General features: G+C 49.0%; 1 protein-coding gene across 1 annotated transcript; it reads left to right on the top strand.

Moving 5' to 3' along the window:
- The first annotated feature begins 1,331 nt into the window (after positions 1 to 1,331).
- Positions 1,332 to 19,559, top strand: LOC147648999 (phospholemman-like). The gene is made up of 7 exons (XM_086864953.1): positions 1,332 to 1,460; positions 9,424 to 9,459; positions 9,565 to 9,600; positions 12,550 to 12,624; positions 14,728 to 14,764; positions 15,675 to 15,724; positions 19,448 to 19,559. The coding sequence occupies exons 2-7, from the start codon at positions 9,435 to 9,437 to the stop codon at positions 19,468 to 19,470; spliced, it is 246 nt and encodes an 81-aa protein (XP_086721079.1). The 5' UTR covers positions 1,332 to 1,460; positions 9,424 to 9,434; the 3' UTR covers positions 19,471 to 19,559.
- Positions 19,560 to 19,852: the final 293 nt, after the last annotated feature.

Below are 19,852 nucleotides of genomic sequence, written 5' to 3'. Positions count from 1 at the left end.
CCATTCCCAGTCCATTCCCAGTCCATTCCCAGTCCGTTACTGGTGTTACTGGTCCGGTACTGGTGTAACTGGGAGGGGGCGGGGCTCAGAGCCATTCCCAGTCCGTTCCCAGTCCGTTACTGGTGTTACTGGTCCGGTACTGGTGTAACTGGGAGGGGGCGGGGCTCAGGGCCATTCCCAGTCCGTTCCCAGTCCGTTACTGGTGTTACTGGTCCGTTACTGGGAGGGGGCGGGGCCCGGAGCCATTCCCAGTCCATTCCCAGTCCGTTACTGGTGTTACTGGTCCGTTACTGGAAAGGGGCGGGGCCCGGGGCCATTCCCAGTCCGTTCCCAGTCCGTTCCCAGTCCGTTACTGGTGTTACTGGTCCGTTACTGGGAGGGGGCGGGGCCCGGAGCCATTCCCAGTCCATTCCCAGTCCGTTACTGGTGTTACTGGTCCGTTACTGGAAAGGGGCGGGGCCCGGGGCCATTCCCAGTCCGTTCCCAGTCCGTTCCCAGTCCGTTACTGGTGTTACTGGTGTTACTGGAAGGGGGCGGGGCTCAGGGCCATTCCCAGTCCGTTCCCAGTCCGTTACTGGTGTTACTGGTCCGTTACTGGAAAGGGGCGGGGCCCGGGGCCATTCCCAGTCCGTTCCCAGTCCGTTACTGGTGTTACTGGTCCGTTACTGGGAAGGGGCGGGACTCAGGGCCATTCCCAGTCCGTTCCCAGTCCGTTCCCAGTCCGTTACTGGTGTTACTGGTCCGTTACTGGGAGGGGGCGGGGCTCAGGGCCATTCCCAGTCCATTCCCAGTCCGTTCCCAGTCCGTTACTGGTGTAACTGGTCCGTTACTGGGAGGGGGCGGGGCTCAGGGCTATTCCCAGTCCGTTCCCAGTCCGTTACTGGTGTTACTGGTCCGGTACTGGTGTAACTGGGAGGGGGCGGGGCTCAGGGCCATTCCCAGTCCGTTCCCAGTCCGTTACTGGTGTTACTGGTCCGTTACTGGGAGGGGGCGGGGCTCAGGGCCATTCCCAGTCCATTCCCAGTTTATTCCCAGTCCGTTACTGGTCCGGTACTGGTGTAACTGGGAAGGGGCGGGGCTCAGGGCCATTCCCAGTCCATTCCCAGTCCGTTACTGGTGTTACTGGTCCGGTACTGGGAAGGGGCGGGGCTCAGGGCCATTCCCAGTCCGTTCCCAGTCCGTTACTGGTGTTACTGGTCTGTTACTGGGAGGGGGCGGGGCTCAGGGCCATTCCCAGTCCGTTCCCAGTCCGTTACTGGTGTTACTGGTCTGATACTGGGAAGGGGCGGGGCTCAGGGCCATTCCCAGTCCATTCCCAGTCCGTTCCCAGTCCGTTACTGGTGTTACTGGTCCGGTACTGGGAAGGGGCGTGGCCAGGCCCCACCCCCGATGACGTCACGGTTAAGAATAGCCCCGGCCTGGGCCGCTTGGAGCCGGGGGGAGCCGCAGAGCCCAGTCAGGTACTGGGACAAACTGGGACAAACTGGGACAAACTGGGACCCGCTGGGGGGTCCTGGGAGGGGCCGGGACCAACTGGGACCAACTGGGATGAACTGGGAGGGACTGGGGGGGGGCAGGGCCGGGGCCCCCCCGTCCTCGGGGTGACCTTGGGGGGGGGTGGGGGCTGCTCCCAGTAACCCCAGTAACAGCTCCCAGTAACAGCTCCCAGTAACCCCAGTAACAGCTCCCAGTAACCCCAGTAACAGCTCCAAGTAACCCCAGTAACAGCTCCCAGTAACAGCTCCCAGTAACCCCAGTAACAGCTCCCAGTAACCCCAGTAACAGCTCCAAGTAACCCCAGTAACAGCTCCCAGTAACAGCTCCCAGTAACCCCAGTAACAGCTCCCAGTAACCCCAGTAACAGCTCCCAGTAACAGCTCCCAGTAACCCCAGTAACAGCTCCCAGTAACCCCAGTAACAGCTCCCAGTAACCCCAGTAACAGCTCCCAGTAACCCCAGTAACAGCTCCCAGTAACCCCAGTAACAGCTCCCAGTAACAGCTCCCAGTAACCCCAGTAACAGCTCCCAGTAACCCCAGTAACAGCTCCCAGTAACCCCAGTAACAGCTCCCAGTAACCCCAGTAACAGCTCCCAGTAACCCCAGTAACAGCTCCCAGTAACAGCTCCCAGTAACCCCAGTAACAGCTCCCAGTAACTCCCAGTAACAGCTCCCAGTAACCCCAGTAACAGCTCCCAGTAACCCCAGTAACAGCTCCCAGTAACCCCAGTAACAGCTCCCAGTAACTCCAGTAACAGCTCCCAGTAACAGCTCCCAGTAACCCCAGTAACAGCTCCCAGTAACTCCAGTAACAGCTCCCAGTAACAGCTCCCAGTAACCCCAGTAACAGCTCCCAGTAACCCCAGTAACAGCTCCCAGTAACCCCCAGTAACAGCTCCCAGTAACCCCAGTAACAGCTCCCAGTAACCCCAGTAACAGCTCCCAGTAACCCCCAGTAACAGCTCCCAGTAACCCCAGTAACAGCTCCCAGTAACCCCAGTAACAGCTCCCAGTAACCCCAGTAACAGCTCCCAGTAACCCCAGTAACAGCTCCCAGTAACCCCAGTAACAGCTCCCAGTAACCCCAGTAACAGCTCCCAGTAACCCCAGTAACAGCTCCCAGTAACTCCAGTAACAGCTCCCAGTAACCCCAGTAACAGCTCCCAGTAACAGCTCGCAGTAACCCCAGTAACAGCTCCCAGTAACTCCAGTAACAGCTCCCAGTAACAGCTCCCAGTAACCCCAGTAACAGCTCCCAGTAACCCCAGTAACAGCTCCCAGTAACTTCAGTAACAGCTCCCAGTAACCCCAGTAACAGCTCCCAGTAACAGCTCCCAGTAACCCCAGTAACAGCTCCCAGTAACTCCAGTAACAGCTCCCAGTAACAGCTCCCAGTAACCCCAGTAACAGCTCCCAGTAACCCCAGTAACAGCTCCCAGTAACTCCAGTAACAGCTCCCAGTAACAGCTCCCAGTAACCCCAGTAACAGCTCCCAGTAACAGCTCCCAGTAACCCCAGTAACAGCTCCCAGTAACCCCAGTAACAGCTCCCAGTAACAGCTCCCAGTAACTCCAGTAACAGCTCCCAGTAACCCCAGTAACAGCTCCCAGTAACTCCAGTAACAGCTCCCAGTAACCCCAGTAACAGCTCCCAGTAACAGCTCCCAGTAACAGCTCCCAGTAACCCCAGTAACAGCTCCCAGTAACTCCAGTAACAGCTCCCAGTAACCCCCAGTAACAGCTCCCAGTAACCCCAGTAACAGCTCCCAGTAACTCCAGTAACAGCTCCCAGTAACCCCAGTAACAGCTCCCAGTAACAGCTCGCAGTAACCCCAGTAACAGCTCCCAGTAACAGCTCCCAGTAACCCCAGTAACAGCTCCCAGTAACAGCTCCCAGTAACCCCAGTAACAGCTCCCAGTAACCCCAGTAACAGCTCCCAGTAACAGCTCCCAGTAACTCCAGTAACAGCTCCCAGTAACCCCAGTAACAGCTCCCAGTAACCCCAGTAACAGCTCCCAGTAACAGCTCCCAGTAACTCCAGTAACAGCTCCCAGTAACCCCAGTAACAGCTCCCAGTAACCCCAGTAACAGCTCCCAGTAACCCCAGTAACAGCTCCCAGTAACCCCCAGTAACAGCTCCCAGTAACCCCAGTAACAGCTCCCAGTAACCCCAGTAACAGCTCCCAGTAACCCCAGTAACAGCTCCCAGTAACCCCAGTAACAGCTCCCAGTAACCCCAGTAACAGCTCCCAGTAACCCCAGTAACAGCTCCCAGTAACTCCAGTAACAGCTCCCAGTAACCCCAGTAACAGCTCCCAGTAACAGCTCGCAGTAACCCCAGTAACAGCTCCCAGTAACTCCAGTAACAGCTCCCAGTAACAGCTCCCAGTAACCCCAGTAACAGCTCCCAGTAACCCCAGTAACAGCTCCCAGTAACTTCAGTAACAGCTCCCAGTAACCCCAGTAACAGCTCCCAGTAACTCCAGTAACAGCTCCCAGTAACAGCTCCCAGTAACCCCAGTAACAGCTCCCAGTAACAGCTCCCAGTAACCCCAGTAACAGCTCCCAGTAACCCCAGTAACAGCTCCCAGTAACAGCTCCCAGTAACTCCAGTAACAGCTCCCAGTAACCCCAGTAACAGCTCCCAGTAACTCCAGTAACAGCTCCCAGTAACCCCAGTAACAGCTCCCAGTAACAGCTCCCAGTAACAGCTCCCAGTAACCCCAGTAACAGCTCCCAGTAACTCCAGTAACAGCTCCCAGTAACCCCCAGTAACAGCTCCCAGTAACCCCAGTAACAGCTCCCAGTAACTCCAGTAACAGCTCCCAGTAACCCCAGTAACAGCTCCCAGTAACAGCTCCCAGTAACAGCTCCCAGTAACCCCCAGTAACAGCTCCCAGTAACCCCAGTAACAGCTCCCAGTAACTCCAGTAACAGCTCCCAGTAACCCCAGTAACAGCTCCCAGTAACAGCTCGCAGTAACCCCAGTAACAGCTCCCAGTAACAGCTCCCAGTAACCCCAGTAACAGCTCCCAGTAACAGCTCCCAGTAACCCCAGTAACAGCTCCCAGTAACCCCAGTAACAGCTCCCAGTAACAGCTCGCAGTAACCCCAGTAACAGCTCCCAGTAACAGCTCCCAGTAACTCCAGTAACAGCTCCCAGTAACAGCTCCCAGTAACCCCAGTAACAGCTCCCAGTAACAGCTCCCAGTAACCCCAGTAACAGCTCCCAGTAACCCCAGTAACAGCTCCCAGTAACAGCTCCCAGTAACTCCAGTAACAGCTCCCAGTAACCCCAGTAACAGCTCCCAGTAACTCCAGTAACAGCTCCCAGTAACCCCAGTAACAGCTCCCAGTAACAGCTCCCAGTAACAGCTCCCAGTAACCCCAGTAACAGCTCCCAGTAACTCCAGTAACAGCTCCCAGTAACCCCCAGTAACAGCTCCCAGTAACTCCAGTAACAGCTCCCAGTAACCCCCAGTAACAGCTCCCAGTTACAGCTCCCAGTAACCCCAGTAACAGCTCCCAGTAACCCCAGTAACAGCTCCCAGTAACAGCTCCCAGTAACTCCAGTAACAGCTCCCAGTAACAGCTCCCAGTAACCCCAGTAACAGCTCCCAGTAACCCCAGTAACAGCTCCCAGTAACCCCAGTAAGAGCTCCCAGTAACTCCAGTAACAGCTCCCAGTAACCCCAGTAGCAGCTCCCAGTAACCCCAGTAACAGCTCCCAGTAACCCCAGTAACAGCTCCCAGTAACAGCTCCCAGTAACAGCTCCCAGTAACCCCAGTAACAGCTCCCAGTAACCCCAGTAACAGCTCCCAGTAACCCCAGTAACAGCTCCCAGTCCCTCCCAGTCCCTCCCAGTTTGTCCCAGTCCTCCCCGCTTGGGTGGGGGAGGGGTCAAGGTCGCGTTTCCCCAGCAACGGCCCCTCCCCCATTGCCCAATTGCGCCAGTCCCTCCCAGTTTGTCCCAGTTTAACCCAGTTTAACCCAGTTTAACCCAATCCTGCCCAGTCCAGGCCTGGATTTTCCCCAATTTCCCCCAATTTTCCCCCAATTTTTCCCAATTTTTCCCAATTTCCCCCAATTTTCCCCCATTTTCCCCAATTTTTCCCCAAATTTCCCCCAATTTTTCCCCAATTTTCCCCAATTTTTCCCAATTTCCCCCAATTTTCCCCCATTTTCCCCAATTTTTCCCAATTTTTCCCATTTTCCCCCAATTTCCCCCAATTTTTCCCAATTTCCCCCAATTTTCCCCCATTTTCCCCAATTTTCCCCCAATTTTCCCCCAAATTTTCCCAATTTTCCCCCAGTTTTCCCATTTTTTCTTAAATTTCCCCCAATTTTCCCCAATTTTTCCCTTTTTTTCCCCAATTTTCCTTTTTTTCCCTGAATTTTTCCTTATTTCTCCCATTTTTCCCAATTTTCCCTTTTTCTCCCCCAGAATTTTCCCCCAATTTTCTCCAATTTTTCCCAAGTCCCTCCAATTTTTCTTAAATTCCCCCACTTTTCCCCAATTTTACCCCAAATTTCCCAATTTTCCCCCAAATTTTACCAATTTCCCCAAATTTTCCCAAATTTCCCCAATTTTTCCCAATTTTTCCCAGATTTTTCCCCAATTTTCCCGGTTTTTGCCCAGAATTTCCCCATTTTTTCCCATTTTTTCCCAATTTCCCCCAATTTTCCCCAAATTTTCCCAATTTTCCCAATTTTTCCCTTTTTTTCCCAGAATTTTGCCCATTTTTTCCCAACTTTCCCAATTTTATCCAATTTTTTCCATTTTTTAACCCAGAATTTTCCCAATTTTTCCCCAATTTTCCCCAATTTTTCCCAATTTTTCCCAATTTCTCCCCAATTTTTCCCAATTTTCCCCAATTTTTTCCCAATTTTTCCCCAAACCTGGGGAAAATTGAGGGAATTTGATGAAATTTGGGGAAGTTTTTGGGGAAATTTTGGGAATTTTGGAGGGAAAATTGGGGGGAAATTGGGGAAAATTGGGAAAAATTGGGAAAAATTGGGGAAAAATTGGGGGAAATTGGGGAAAAATTGGGAAAAATTGGGGAAAAATTGGGAAAATTGGGGAAAAATTGGGAAAAATTGGGGAAAAATTGGGAAAAATTGGTGAAAATTGGGAAAAATTGGGGAAAATTCGGGGGGAAATTGGGAAAATTCTGGGTTAAAAAATGGAAAAAATTGGATAAAATTGGGAAAGTTGGGAAAAAATGGGCAAAATTCTGGGAAAAAAAGGGAAAAAATTGGGAAAATTTGGGGGAAATTGGGGGAAAAAGGGAGAAATTGGGAAAAAATGGGGAAATTCTGGACAAAAACCGGGAAAATTGGGGAAAAATCTGGGAAAAATTGGGGAAAATTGGGGCAATTTGGGGAAATTTGGGGAAAATTGGGAAAAATTGGGAAAATTTGGGGGAAAATTGGGAAATTTGGGGGAAAATTGGGGAAAAGTGGGGGAATTTAAGAAAAATTGGAGGAAATTGGGAAAAATTGGAGAAAATTGGGGGAAAATTCTGGGGGAGAAAAAGGGAAAATTGGGAAAAATGGGAGAAATTGGGAAAAATTCAGGGAAAAAAAGGAAAATTGGGGAAAAAGTGGGAAAAATTGGGGAAAATAGGGGGAAATTTAAGAAAAAATGGGAAAACTGGGGGAAAATTGGGAAAATTTGGGGGAAATTTGGGGGAAATTGGGATAAATTGAAGAACGAAAAAGAAAAATTGGGAAAATTCTGGGAAAAAAAGGAAAAATTGAGGAAAATTGGGGAAATTCTGGGGAAATTCTGGGGAAAAAAGGGAAAAAATAAAGAAAGAAAAGGGGAAAAGTGGGAAAAAAAGGGAAAAATTCTTGAAAAAAGGGAAAATTGGGGAAAAGGGAAAAATTTGGGAAAATTCTGGGGAAAAAAGGGAAAATGGGGAAAATTGGGGGAAAATTGGGGAAAATTGGGGGAAAACTGGGGGAAAAATGGGGAAAATGGGAGAAATTTGGGGGAAATTGGGAAAAAAATCTGGGGAGAAAGGGAAAATTGGGGAAAAATTGGGAAAAAAATGGAAAAATTGGGAAAATTCTTGGGAAAAAAGGGAATAATTGGGGAAAAGTGGGAAAAAATGGGGAAAATTGGGGGAAAATTGGGGAAAAATTGGGAAAATTCTGGGGAAAAAAGGGAAATTGGGGAAAAATGGGGAAAAAAGGGAAAAATTGGTGAAATTCTGGGAAAAAAAGGGAAAATGGGAAAAAATGGGGAAAATTGAGGAAATATTTGGGAAAAATTGGGGAAAAATTGGGGAAAATTGGGGAAAAATCAGGAAAAATGGGAGAAATTTGGGGGAAATTGGGAAAAAAATGGAAAAATTGGGAAAAGTCTCCGGAAAAAAGGGAAAAATTGGGGAAAAATTGGGGAAAACTGGGGAAAAATCGGGAAAAATGGGAGAAATTTGGGGGAAATGGGGAAAAAAATGGAAAATTGGGAAAATTCTGGGGAAAAAAGGGAAAAATTGGGGAAAAATTGGGGAAAAATGGGAAAAAATGGGGAAAAATCGGGAAAAATGGGAGAAATTTGGGGGAAATTGGGAAAAAAATCTGGGGAGAAAGGGAAAATGGGGGAAAAATTGTGAAAAAAATGGAAAAATTGGGAAATTCTGGGGGAAAAAGGGAAAAATGGGAAAAAATGGGGAAAATTGGGGGAAAACTGGGGGAAAATGGGGAAAATTGGGGGAAAATTGTGGAAAAATCAGGAAAAATGGGAGAAATTTGGGGGAAATTGGGAAAAAAATCTGGGGAGAAAGGGAAAATTGGGGAAAAATTGGGAAAAAAATGGAAAAACTGGAAAATTCTGGGGGAAAAAGGGAAAAATGGGAAAAAATGGGGAAAATTGGGGGAAAACTGGGGATAAATTGGGGGAGAATTGGGGAAAAATTGGGGAAAATTAGGGAAAATTGGGAAAAAAATGGAAAAATTGGAAAATTCTGGGGGGAAAAAGGGAAAAATGGAAAAAAATGGGGAAAATTGGGGAAAAATCGGGAAAAATGGGAGAAAATTGGGGAAAAATTGGGAAAAAAATGGAAAAATTGGGAAAAAATGGAAAAATTGGGAAAATTCTGGGGAAAAAAGGGAAAAATGGGAAAAAATGGGGAAAATTGGGGGAAAATTGGGGGGAAATTGGGGAAAATTGGGGAAAAATCGGGAAAAATGGGAGAAATTTGGGGGCAATTGGGAAAAAAATCTGGGGAGAAAGGGAAAATTGGGGAAAAATTGGGGAAAACTGGGGAAAAATCGGGAAAAATGGGAGAAATTTGGGGGAAATGGGGAAAAAAATGGAAAATTGGGAAAATTCTGGGGAAAAAAGGGAAAAATTGGGGAAAAATTGGGGAAAAATGGGAAAAAATGGGGAAAAATCAGGAAAAATGGGAGAAATTTGGGGGAAATTGGGAAAAAATCTGGGGAGAAGGGGAAAATTGGGGAAAAATTGGGGAAAAATTGGGAAAATTCTGGGGAAAAAAGGGAATAATCGAGGAAAAGTGGGAAAAAATGGGGAAAATTGGGGAAAAATTGGGGAAAAATTGGGGAAAAACTGGGAAAATTGGGGAAAAATGGGAGAAATTTGGGGGAAATTGGGAAAAAAATGGAAAAATTGGGAAAATTCCGGGGGAAAAAAGGGAATAATCGGGGAAAAGTGGGAAAAAATGGGGAAAATTGGGGAAAAATTGGGAAAAAAATGGAAAAATTGGGAAAATTCCGGGGGTAAAAAGGGAAAAATCGGGGAAAAGTGGGAAAGATGGGGGAAATTCTGGGAAAAACGGGGGAAATGAAGGAAAATTGGGGAAATTTGGGGAATTTTGGTGCAAAGGGTGCGGAACTTTGGGGGTTTCGTTGGGAATTGGGAGCGGTGGGGGAGGGGCTGAGCCTGTCCCTGCTGCAGGTGCGGCCGCGATGGCGCCGAGCGCGGCGAGAACAGGTGAGAGTGGGGGTGGGGGGGAGGGGCGGTGACGTCATCGCGAGCGACGTGACGTCAGCGTGACGGCGTTCACGGAACGGTGATGACGTCATTCACTCCCCCCAGAGGCGGCGCCGAGCGAGTGGGATCGGTTTGAGTACGGTGAGTGGGGGAGGGGCGGGGGGGGGGCGGGTGTGAACGGGTGAGAACAGGTGGAGTACGGGCGTGTCCCCAGGTGTCCCCAGGTGTCCCCGGGTGTGTCCAGGTGTGCACGGGGGGGGGGTTCAGGTGTGTCCAGGTGTGATTTTTGGCAGTTTCCGGCTGTTTCTGGCTGTTTCCGGCTGTTTTCGGGCTGGTTTTGGCTGTTTCCGGCCGTTTCCGGCTGTTTCTGGTTGTTTCCAGCTGTTTCCGGCCGTTTCCGGCTGTTTCCGTCTGTTTTCGGGCTGTTTCTGGCTGTTTCCGGCTGTTTTCGGGCTGTTTCTGGCCGTTTCCGGCTGTTTTCGGGCTGGTTTTGGCCGTTTCCGTCTGTTTTCGGGCTGCTTTTGGCTGTTTCCGGCTGTTTTGACTCTTTCTGTCTGTTTTCCGGCTGTTTTCGGGCTGTGTCCGGCTGTTTCCGGATGTTTTCGGGCTGGTTTTGGCTGTTTCCGGCTGTTTTCGGGCTGGTTTTGGCTGTTTCCGGCTGTTTCCGGCTGTTTCCGGCTGTTTCCGGCTGTTTTCGGGCTGTTTCCGGCCGTTTCTGGCTGTTTTTGGGCTGGTTTTGGCCGTTTCCGGCTGTTTTCGGGCTGGTTTTGGCTGTTTCCGTCTGTTTTCGGGCTGTTTCTGGCCGTTTCCGGCTGTTTTCCGGCTGGTTTTGGCTGTTTCCGGCCGTTTCCGGCTGTTTCCGGCTGTTTCCGGCCGTTTCCGGCTGTTTTCGGGCTGTTTCCGGCCGTTTCCGGCTGTTTCTGGCTGTTTCCAGCTGTTTCTGGCCGTTTCCGGCTGTTTTCGGCCTGGTTTTGGCTGTTTCTGGCTGTTTTGACTCTTTCCGGCTCTTTTCGGGCTGGTTTTGGCTGTTTCTGGCTGTTTTCGGGCTGGTTTTGGCTGTTTCTGGCTGTTTCCGGCTGTTTTCGGGCTGTTTCCGGCTGTTTCCGGCTGTTTTCGGGCTGGTTTCGGCTGTTTCTGGCCGTTTCCGGCTGTTTTCGGGTTGGTTTTGGCTGTTTCCAGCTCTTTTCGGGCTGGTTCCGGCTGTTTCCGGCTGTTTTTGGGCTGTTTCCGTCCATTTCCGGCTCTTTTTGGGCTGGTTTTGGCTGTTTCTGGCTGTTTCCGGCCGTTTCCGGCTGGTTTGACTCTTTCTATCTGTTTTCCGGCTGTTTCCAGCTGTTTCCGGCTGTTTTCGGGCTGTTTCCGGCTGTTTCCGTCTGTTTTCGGGCTGTTTCTGGCTGTTTCCGGCTGTTTTCGGGCTGTTTCTGGCCGTTTCCGGCTGTTTTCGGGCTGTTTCTGGCTGTTTCCGGCTGTTTTCGGGCTGTTTCCGGCCGTTTCCGGCTGTTTCTGGCTGTTTCCAGCTGTTTCTGGCCGTTTCCGGCTGTTTTCGGCCTGGTTTTGGCTGTTTCTGGCTGTTTTGACTCTTTCCGGCTCTTTTCCGGCTGTTTTCGGGCTGTTTCCGGCCGTTTCTGGCTGTTTTCGGGCTGGTTTTGGCTGTTTCTGGCTGTTTCTGGCTGTTTTCGGGCTGGTTTTGGCTGTTTCTGGCTGTTTCTGGCTGTTTCCGGCTGTTTTCGGGCTGGTTTTGGCTGTTTCTGGCTGTTTCCGGCTGTTTTCGGGCTGGTTTTGGCCGTTTCTGGCTGTTTTGATTCTTTCTGGCTCTTTTTGGGGTGGTTTTGGCTGTTTTGCCTTGTTTTGGGCTGTTTTGGGCTGTTTTGGGCTGTTTTGGCCTGTTTTGGGCTGTTTTGGGCCGTTTTGGGCTGTTTTCAGGCTCTTTCTGGCTGGTTTTGGGCTGGTTTTGCCTGTTTCCAGCTGTTTTCAGGGTGTTTTTTGCCTGGTTTTGGGCTGGTTTTGCCTGTTTTGTCTTGTTTTGGGGCTGTTTCCGACTGTTTTCGGGCTGCTTTTGGCTGTTTTCGGGGTGTTTCCGGCTGTTTTGGGTGTTTCTGGCTGTTTTGGGGCTGTTTCCGACTGTTTTGGGCTGTCTGTAATTGTTTTGGCAGTTTTTGGGCTGTTTCAGCTGTTTTGGGTGTTTCTGGCTGTTTCTAGCTGGTTTTTGGGTGTTTTGGCTGTTTTCGGGCTGTTTCAGCTGTTTGGGTGTTTCTGGCTGTTTCTAGCTGTTTTTTGGGTGGTTTTGGCTGGTTTTGGGCTGTTTCTGGCTGTTTTGGGCTGTTTGTGGTTGTTTTGGGCTGTCTGTGGTTGTTTCGGCTGTTTTCGGGCTGTTTCTGGCTGTTTTGGGTGTTCCTGGCTGTTTCTAGCAGGTTTTCGGGGTGTTTTGGCTGTTTTCGGGCTGTTTCGGCTGTTTTGGGTGTTTCTGGCTGTTTCTAGCTGTTTTTTGGGTGTTTTTGGCTGTTTTCGGGCTGTTTCCGGCTGGTTTTGGGCTGTTTCTGGCTGTTTTGGGTGTTTCTGGCTGTTTCTAGCTGGATTTTGAGTGGTTTTGACTGTTTTCGGGCTGTTTCCGGCTGTTTTTGGGCTGTTTCAGCTGTTTTGGGTGTTTCTGGCTGTTTCTAGCTGGTTTTTGGGTGGTTTTGGCTGGTTTCGGGCTGTTTCTGGCTGTTTTGGGTGTTTCTGGCTGTTTCTAGCTGTTTTTTGGGTGTTTTTGGCTGTTTTCGGGCTGTTTCGGCTGTTTTGGGTGTTTCTGGCTGTTTCTAGCTGGATTTTGGGTGGTTTTGACTGTTTTCGGGCTGTTTCCGGCTGTTTTTGGGCTGTTTCAGCTGTTTTGGGTGTTTCTGGCTGTTTCTAGCTGGTTTTTGGGTGGTTTTGGCTGGTTTTGGGCTGTTTCTGGCTGTTTTGGGTGTTTCTGGCTGTTTCTAGCTGGTTTTTGGCTGTTTTTGGCTGTTTTGGGTGTTTCTGGCTGTTTCTAGCTGGTTTTTGGCTGTTTTTGGCTGTTTTCGGGGTGTTTCCAGCTGTTTTTGAGGTGTTTCACCTCTCCTGTCCCAGATTACGACTCTCTGCGCCTCGGAGGTCTCATCGTGGCCGGGATCTTCTTCGTGCTCGGCGTCGTCCTCATCCTCAGTGAGAGACCCCAAAACACCCCAAAACACCCCAAAATACCCCAAAACACCCCAAAGCACCCCAAAATACCCCAAAACACCCCAAAATACCCCCCAAATACCCCAAAATATCCCAAAATATCCCAAAACACCCCAAAATATCCCAAAACACCCCAAAATACCCCAAAATATCCCAAAAATACCCCAAAATACCCCAAAATGTCCCAAAACACCCCAAAATACCCCAAAATATCCCAAAAATACCCCAAAATGTCCCAAAATATCCCAAAACACCCCAAAATACCCAAAAATACCCCAAAATATCCCAAAGTACCCCCAAATATCCCAAAACACCCCAAAATATCCCCAAAATACCCCAAAATACCCCAAAACACCCCAAAATACCCCAAATATCCCAAAACACCCCAAAATATCCAAAAAATATCCCAAAAATACCCCAAAATGCCCCAAAACACCCCACAATACCCCAAAACACCAAAAAATACCCCAAAATACCCCAAAACACCCAAAATACCCCAAAATATCCCAAAATTATCCCCAAATACCCCAAAATTATCCCAAAACACCCCAAAATGTCCCAAAATACCCCAAAATACCCCAAAACACCCAAAAATACCCCAAAACACCCCAAAATACCCCAAAAATACCCCAAAATACCCCCAAATATCCCAAAACACCCCAAAATATCCCAAAACATCCCAAAACACCCAAAAATACCCCAAAACACCCCAAAATACCCCAAAAATACCCCAAAATACCCCCAAATATCCCAAAACACCCCAAAATATCCCAAAATATCCCAAAATACCCCAAAACACCCCAAAACACCCCAAAACACCCCAAAACACCCCCAAATATCCCAAAATACCCCAAAATATCCCAAAACACCCCAAAACACCCCAAAATATCCCAAAACACCCCAAAATACCCCAAAATATGCCAAAATGTCCCAAAATTTCCCAAAATACCCCAAAATATCCCAAAATGTCCCAAAATATCCCAAAATTATCCCAAAACACCCCAAAACACCCCAAAATACCCCAAAACACCCCAAAACACCGCAAAATAACCCCAAAACACCACAAAATACCCCAAAAATACCCCAAAATACCCCAAAACACCCTAAATACCCCAAAACACCCAAAAATTATCCCAAAATACCCCAAAATACCCCCAAACACCCTAAAACACCCCTAAATATCCCCAAATACCCCAAAAATACCCCAAAATACCCCAAAACACCCGAAAACACCCCCAAATACCCAAAAATACCCAAAAATACCCCAATAATAACCTAAAATACCCCAAACCACCCCCAAATATCCCAAAACACCCCAAAACACCCCCAAATATCCCAAAACACCCCAAAATACCCCCAAATATCCCAAAACACCCCAAAATACCCCAAAAATACCCCAAAATATCCCAAAAATACCCCAAAATACCCCAAAATATCCCAAAATTATCCCAAAATACCCCCAAATACCCCAAAACACCCCAAAATACCCCAAAATACCCCAAAAATACCCCGAAATACCCCAAAATATCCCAAAAATACCCCAAATACCCCCAAAACACCCCAAACCACGCCAAAATACCCCAAAAATATCCCAAAATATCCCAAAATACCCCAAAATATCCCAAAACACCCAAAAATACCCCAAAACACCCAAAAATACCCCAAAATATCCCAAAACACCCCAAAATATCCCAAAATACCCCAAAATACCCCAAAATACCCCAAAATATCCCAAAATACCCCAAAACACCCCAAATAATCCCAAAAATATCTCAAATTCCCACCTGGGACCCCCAAATCCCCTCCCAGTCCCTCCCAGTTCCCTCCCAGTCCCTCCCAGTTCCCTCCCAGTCCCTCCCAGTTCCCTCCCAGTCCATCCCAGTCCATCCCAGTCCCTCCCAGTTCCCTCCCAGTCCATCCCAGTCCCTCCCAGTCCCTCCCAGTCCATCCCAGTCCATCCCAGTCCATCCCAGTCCATCCCAGTCCCTCCCAGTTTGTCCCAGTTTGTCCCAGTCCATCCCAGTTTGTCCCAGTTTGTCCCAGTTTGTCCCAGTTTCCCACTCTGATTCCCGCCCCCCTCCCCAGGCCGCCACTGCCGCTGCAAGTTCGACCAACAGCCCAAGTAACTGGGGATACTGGGATGGACTGGGATGGACTGGGATGGACTGGGAGGGACTGGGAGGGAACTGGGAGGGACTGGGAGGGAACTGGGAGGGACTGGGAGGGACTGGGATGGACTGGGATGGACTGGGATGGACTGGGAGGGACTGGGAGGGACTGGGAGGGACTGGGATGGACTGGGAGGGACTGGGAGGGAACTGGGAGGGAACTGGGAGGGACTGGGATGGACTGGGAGGGGACTGGGAGGGGACTGGGAGGGACTGGGATGGACTGGGAGGGGACTGGGATGGACTGGGATGGACTGGGATGGACTGGGATGGACTGGGAGGGACTGGGAGGGACTGGGATAAACTGGGAGGGACTGGGAGGGACTGGGATGGACTGGGATGGACTGGGAGGGACTGGGATGGACTGGGATGGACTGGGATGGACTGGGAGGGACTGGGAGGGACTGGGATGGACTGGGAGGGACTGGGATGAACTGGGAGCACTGGGAGGGGCGCTGGGGAGGGGTCACTGGTTTAACTGGTTTAACTGGTTTAACTGGTCCATACTAATTCTAACTGGTCCCTAACTGGTTAAACTGGTCCGTACTGGTCTGTACTGAGGCTAACAGGTTCTAACTGGTTTAACTGGTTCTAACTGGTCCGTACTGGTTTTAACTGGTCTGTACTGGTTTAACTGGTTCTAACTGGTTCTAACTGGTTTGACTGGTCTGTACTGGTTCTAACTGGTCTGTACTGGTCTGTACTGGTTTAACTGGTCCCTAACTGGCTCTAACTGGTTCTAACTGGTTCTAACTGGTCCGTACTGGTCTGTACTGGTCCTTAGTGGTCCGTACTGGTCTGTACTGGTCTGTACTGGTTCTAACTGGTTCCTAACTGGCTCTAACCGGTTTGAACTGGTTCCAGGACGGGGGAGCCGGACGAGGCCGAGGGGCCCCTGCGCCAATCCATGCGGCGTGAGTGGGGGTGGGGCTGCTCCCGAAATTCCCAAAATTCCCGGGATTCCCAAAATCCCCGAATTTCCCCCCCAAAATCCCCGAATTTCCCCCAAAATTCCCGAATTTTCCCCCCAAAATTCCCGAATTTCCCCCCAAAATTCCCGAATTTCCCCCCAAAATTCCCGAATTTCCCCTCAAAATTCCCCAGTTTCCTCAAAATTCCAAAAACTTCCCCCCAAAATGCCCAAATTTCCCCCAAAATTCCCGAATTTCCCCCAAATTCCCAAATTTCCCCCAAAATTCCCAAATTTCCCCAAAATTCCCAAAACTTCTCCCCAAAATTCCCAAATTTCCCCAAAATTCCCAAAACTTCTCCCCAAAATTCCCGAATTTCCTCAAAATTCCCAAAATTTCCCCCCAAAATTCCCAAAACTTCCCCCCAAATTCCCGAATTTCCCCAAAATTCCCGAATTTCCCCCCCAAAATTCCCGAATTTCCCCCCCAAATTCCCAAAACTTCCCAAAATTCCCGATTTCCCCCCAAATTCCCGAATTTCCCCCAGATTCCTGAATTTCCCCAAAATTCCCAAATCTTCCCCTCCAAAATTCCCAATTTCCCCCCCAAATTCCTGAATTTCCCCCCCAAAATTCCCAAAACTTCCCCCCAAAATTCCCGAATTTCCCCCAAATTCCCGAATTTTCTTCCCAAATTCCCGATTTTTCCCCAAATTTTCTTCCCAAATTCCCGATTTTCCCCCAAATTTCCCCCCCAAATTCCCCAAATTTCCCCTAAATTCCCGATTTTCCTCCAAATTCCGGAATTTTCTTCCAAAATTCCCGATTTTTCCCCAAATTTCCCCCCCAAATTTCCCCCAAATTCCTGAATTTCCCCAAAATTCCCAAAATTTCCCCCCAAAATTCCCGAATTTCCCCCCAAAATTCCCGAATTTCCCCAAAACTCCCGATTCCCCCCCCAAATTCCTGAATTTTCCCCAAATTTCCCCCCAAATTCCCGGTTTCCCCCAAATTTTCTTCCCAAATTCCCGATTTCCCCCCAAATTCCTCAAGTTTTCTTCCCAAATTCCCGGTTTTTCCCCAAATTTTCTTCCCAAATTCCCGGTTTTCCCCTCATTCCCGGTTTTTCCCCTCATTCCCGGTTTTTCCCTCCAAATTCCCGAATTTCCCCCAAATTCCCGAATTTCCCCCAAAATTCCCGAATTTCCCCGAAATTCCCAAATCCCCTCATTCCGAAATTCCCGTATTTCCCGAAATTAATTCCAAAATTTCCCCCAAATTCCCGAATTTTCTTCCCAAATTCCCAAAACTTCCCCCCCAAATTCCCGATTTCCCCCCAAAATTCCCGAATTTCCCCAAAATTCCTGATTTCCTCCCAAATTCTCGATTTTCCCCCAAATTTTCTTCCCAAATTCCCGATTTTCCCCCAAATTTCCCCCCCAAATTCCCCAAATTTCCCCTAAATTCCCGATTTTCCTCCAAATTCCGGAATTTTCTTCCCAAATTCCCGATTTTTTCCCCAAAATTCCCGAAACTTCCCCCCCAGATTCCTGAATTTCCCCCAAAATTCCCGAATTTCCCCCAAATTCCCGAATTTCCCCCAAATTCCCGAATTTCCCCAAAATTCCCAAAACTTCCCCCCAAAATTCCCGATTTTCCCCCAAATTCCCGATTTTTTTCCCAAAATTCTCGAAAGTTCCCCCCCAAATTCCTGAATTTCCCCCAAAATTCCCGAATTTCCCCCCCAAATTCCCAAAACTTTCCCCCAAATTCCCGAATTTTCTTCCCAAATTCCCGATTTTCCCCCAAATTCCTCAAGTTTTCTTCCTTAATTCCCGATTTTTCCCCAAATTTCCCCCAAATTCCCGATTTTCCCTCAAATTCCGGAATTTTCTTCCCAAATTCCCGGTTTTTCCCCCCAAATTCCCGGTTTTCCCCCCCTCATTCCCGGTTTTTCCCCCCAAATTCCCGAATTTCCCCCAAATTCCCGAATTTCCCCCAAAATTCCCAAATTTCCCCCAAATTCCCAAATCCCCTCATTCCGAAATTCCCGAATTTCCCAAAATTAATTCCAAAATTTCCCCCAAATTCCCGAATTTTCTTCCCAAATTCCCAAAATTTCCCCCCCAAATTCCCGATTTTCCCCCAAATTTCCCCCCCAAATTCCCCAAATTTCCCCTAAATTCCCGATTTTCCTCCAAATTCCGGAATTTTCTTCCCAAATTCCCGATTTTTTCCCCAAAATTCCCGAATTTCCCCAAAATTCCCAAAACTTCCCCCCAAAATCCCAAAATTTCCCCCCAAAATTCCCGAATTTCCTCAAAATTCCCAAAACTTCCCTCCAAAATTCCCGATTTCCCCCCAAAATTCCCCAAATCTCCTCCAAATTCCCAAATTTTCCCAAAATTCTCAAAACTTCTCCCCAAAATTCCCGAATTTCCCCAAAATTCCCAAAACTTCCCCCCAAATTCCCGATTTCCCCCCCAAAATTCCCGAATTTCCCCAAAATTCCCAAAATTTCCCCCCCAAATTCCCGAATTTCCCCCCAAATTCCCGAATTTCCCCAAAATTCCCGATTTCCCCCAAAATTCCCGATTTTCCCCCAAATTTTCTTCCCAAATTCCTGATTTTCCCCCAAATTCCTCAAATTTTCTTCCCAAATTCCTGATTTTCCCCCAAATTCCTCAAATTTTCTTCCCAAATTCCCGATTTTTTCCCCAAAATTCCCAAAACTTCCCCCCCAGATTCCTGAATTTCCCCCAAATTCCCGAATTTCCCCCCAAAATTCCCAAAACTTCCCCCCCAAATCCCAAAATTTCCCCCCAAAATTCCCGAATTTCCTCAAAATTCCCAAAACTTCCCCCCAAATTCCCAAAATTTCCCCCCAAAATTCCTGAATTTCCCCCCAAAATTCCCAAATTTCCCCAAAATTCCCAAAACTTCCCCCAAATTCCCGAATTTCCCCAAAATTCCCAAAATCCCCCCAAATTCCCAAAACTTCCCCCCAAAATTTCCAAAACTTCCCCCCAGATTCCCGGATTTCCCCTCAAAATTCCCGAATTTCCCCCCAAAATTCCCGAATTTCCCCCAAAATTCCCAAAACTTCCCCCCAAATTCCTGAATTTCCCCCCCAAATTCCCGAATTTTTGTCCCAAATTCCCGATTTTTCCCCAAATTTTCTTCCCAAATTCCCGGTTTTTCCCCTCATTCCGGAATTTTCTTCCCAAATTCCGGAATTTCCCCCCCTCATTCCCGGTTTTCCCCTCATTCCCGGTTTTTCCCCCCTCATTCCCGGTTTTCCCCCCCTCATTCCCGGTTTTTCCCCTCATTCCCGGTTTTTCCCCCCTCATTCCCGGTTTTTCCCCCCATTCCCGGTTTTTCCCCCCTCATTCCCGGTTTTCCCCCCCTCATTCCCGGTTTTTCCCAAATTCCCGGTTTTTTCCCCCTCATTCCCGGTTTTTCCCAAATTCCCGGTTTTTCCCCTCATTCCCGGTTTTTCCCCCCCTCATTCCCGGTTTTCCCCTCATTCCCGGTTTTTCCCCCCCTCATTCCCGGTTTTCCCCCCCTCATTCCCGGTTTTTCCCCCCCTCATTCCCGGTTTTTCCCCCCCTCATTCCCGGTTTTCCCCCCTCATTCCCGGTTTTTCCCCTCATTCCCGGTTTTTCCCCTCATTCCCGGTTTTTCCCAAATTCCCGGTTTTTCCCCTCATTCCCGGTTTTTCCCCCAGGTCTCTCCACCCGCCTGAGATGAAATTTGGGAAGTTCCGGGATCCCCAAATCCCCAAAAATTCCCCCAAATCCTCCCCGCCCCTCCCCCAATAAACACAGAACCGCTTCCGATGGGACTGGGATGGACTGGTTTGAACTGGGAGGGACTGGTTTGAACCGGTTTGAACCGGTTTGAACTGGGATGGACTGGGAGGAACCGGTTTGAGCCAGTTTGAACCAGTTTGAACTGGGATGGACTGGTTTGAACTGGGAGGGACTGGGAGGAACCGGTTTGAACTGGATTGAACTGGTTTGAACCAGTTTGAACTGGATTGAACTGGTTTGAACCGGTTTGAACTGGGAGGGACTGGGATGGACTGGAAGGGAACCGGTTTGAACCAGTTTAAACTGGTTTGAACCGGTTT

This window comes from Cyanistes caeruleus, chromosome 28, assembly GCF_971803275.1.
Source record: "Cyanistes caeruleus chromosome 28, bCyaCae1.hap1.1, whole genome shotgun sequence".
Classification (NCBI taxonomy): Eukaryota; Metazoa; Chordata; class Aves; order Passeriformes; family Paridae; genus Cyanistes; species Cyanistes caeruleus.
This window is presented reverse-complemented; position numbering and strand designations above follow the sequence as displayed.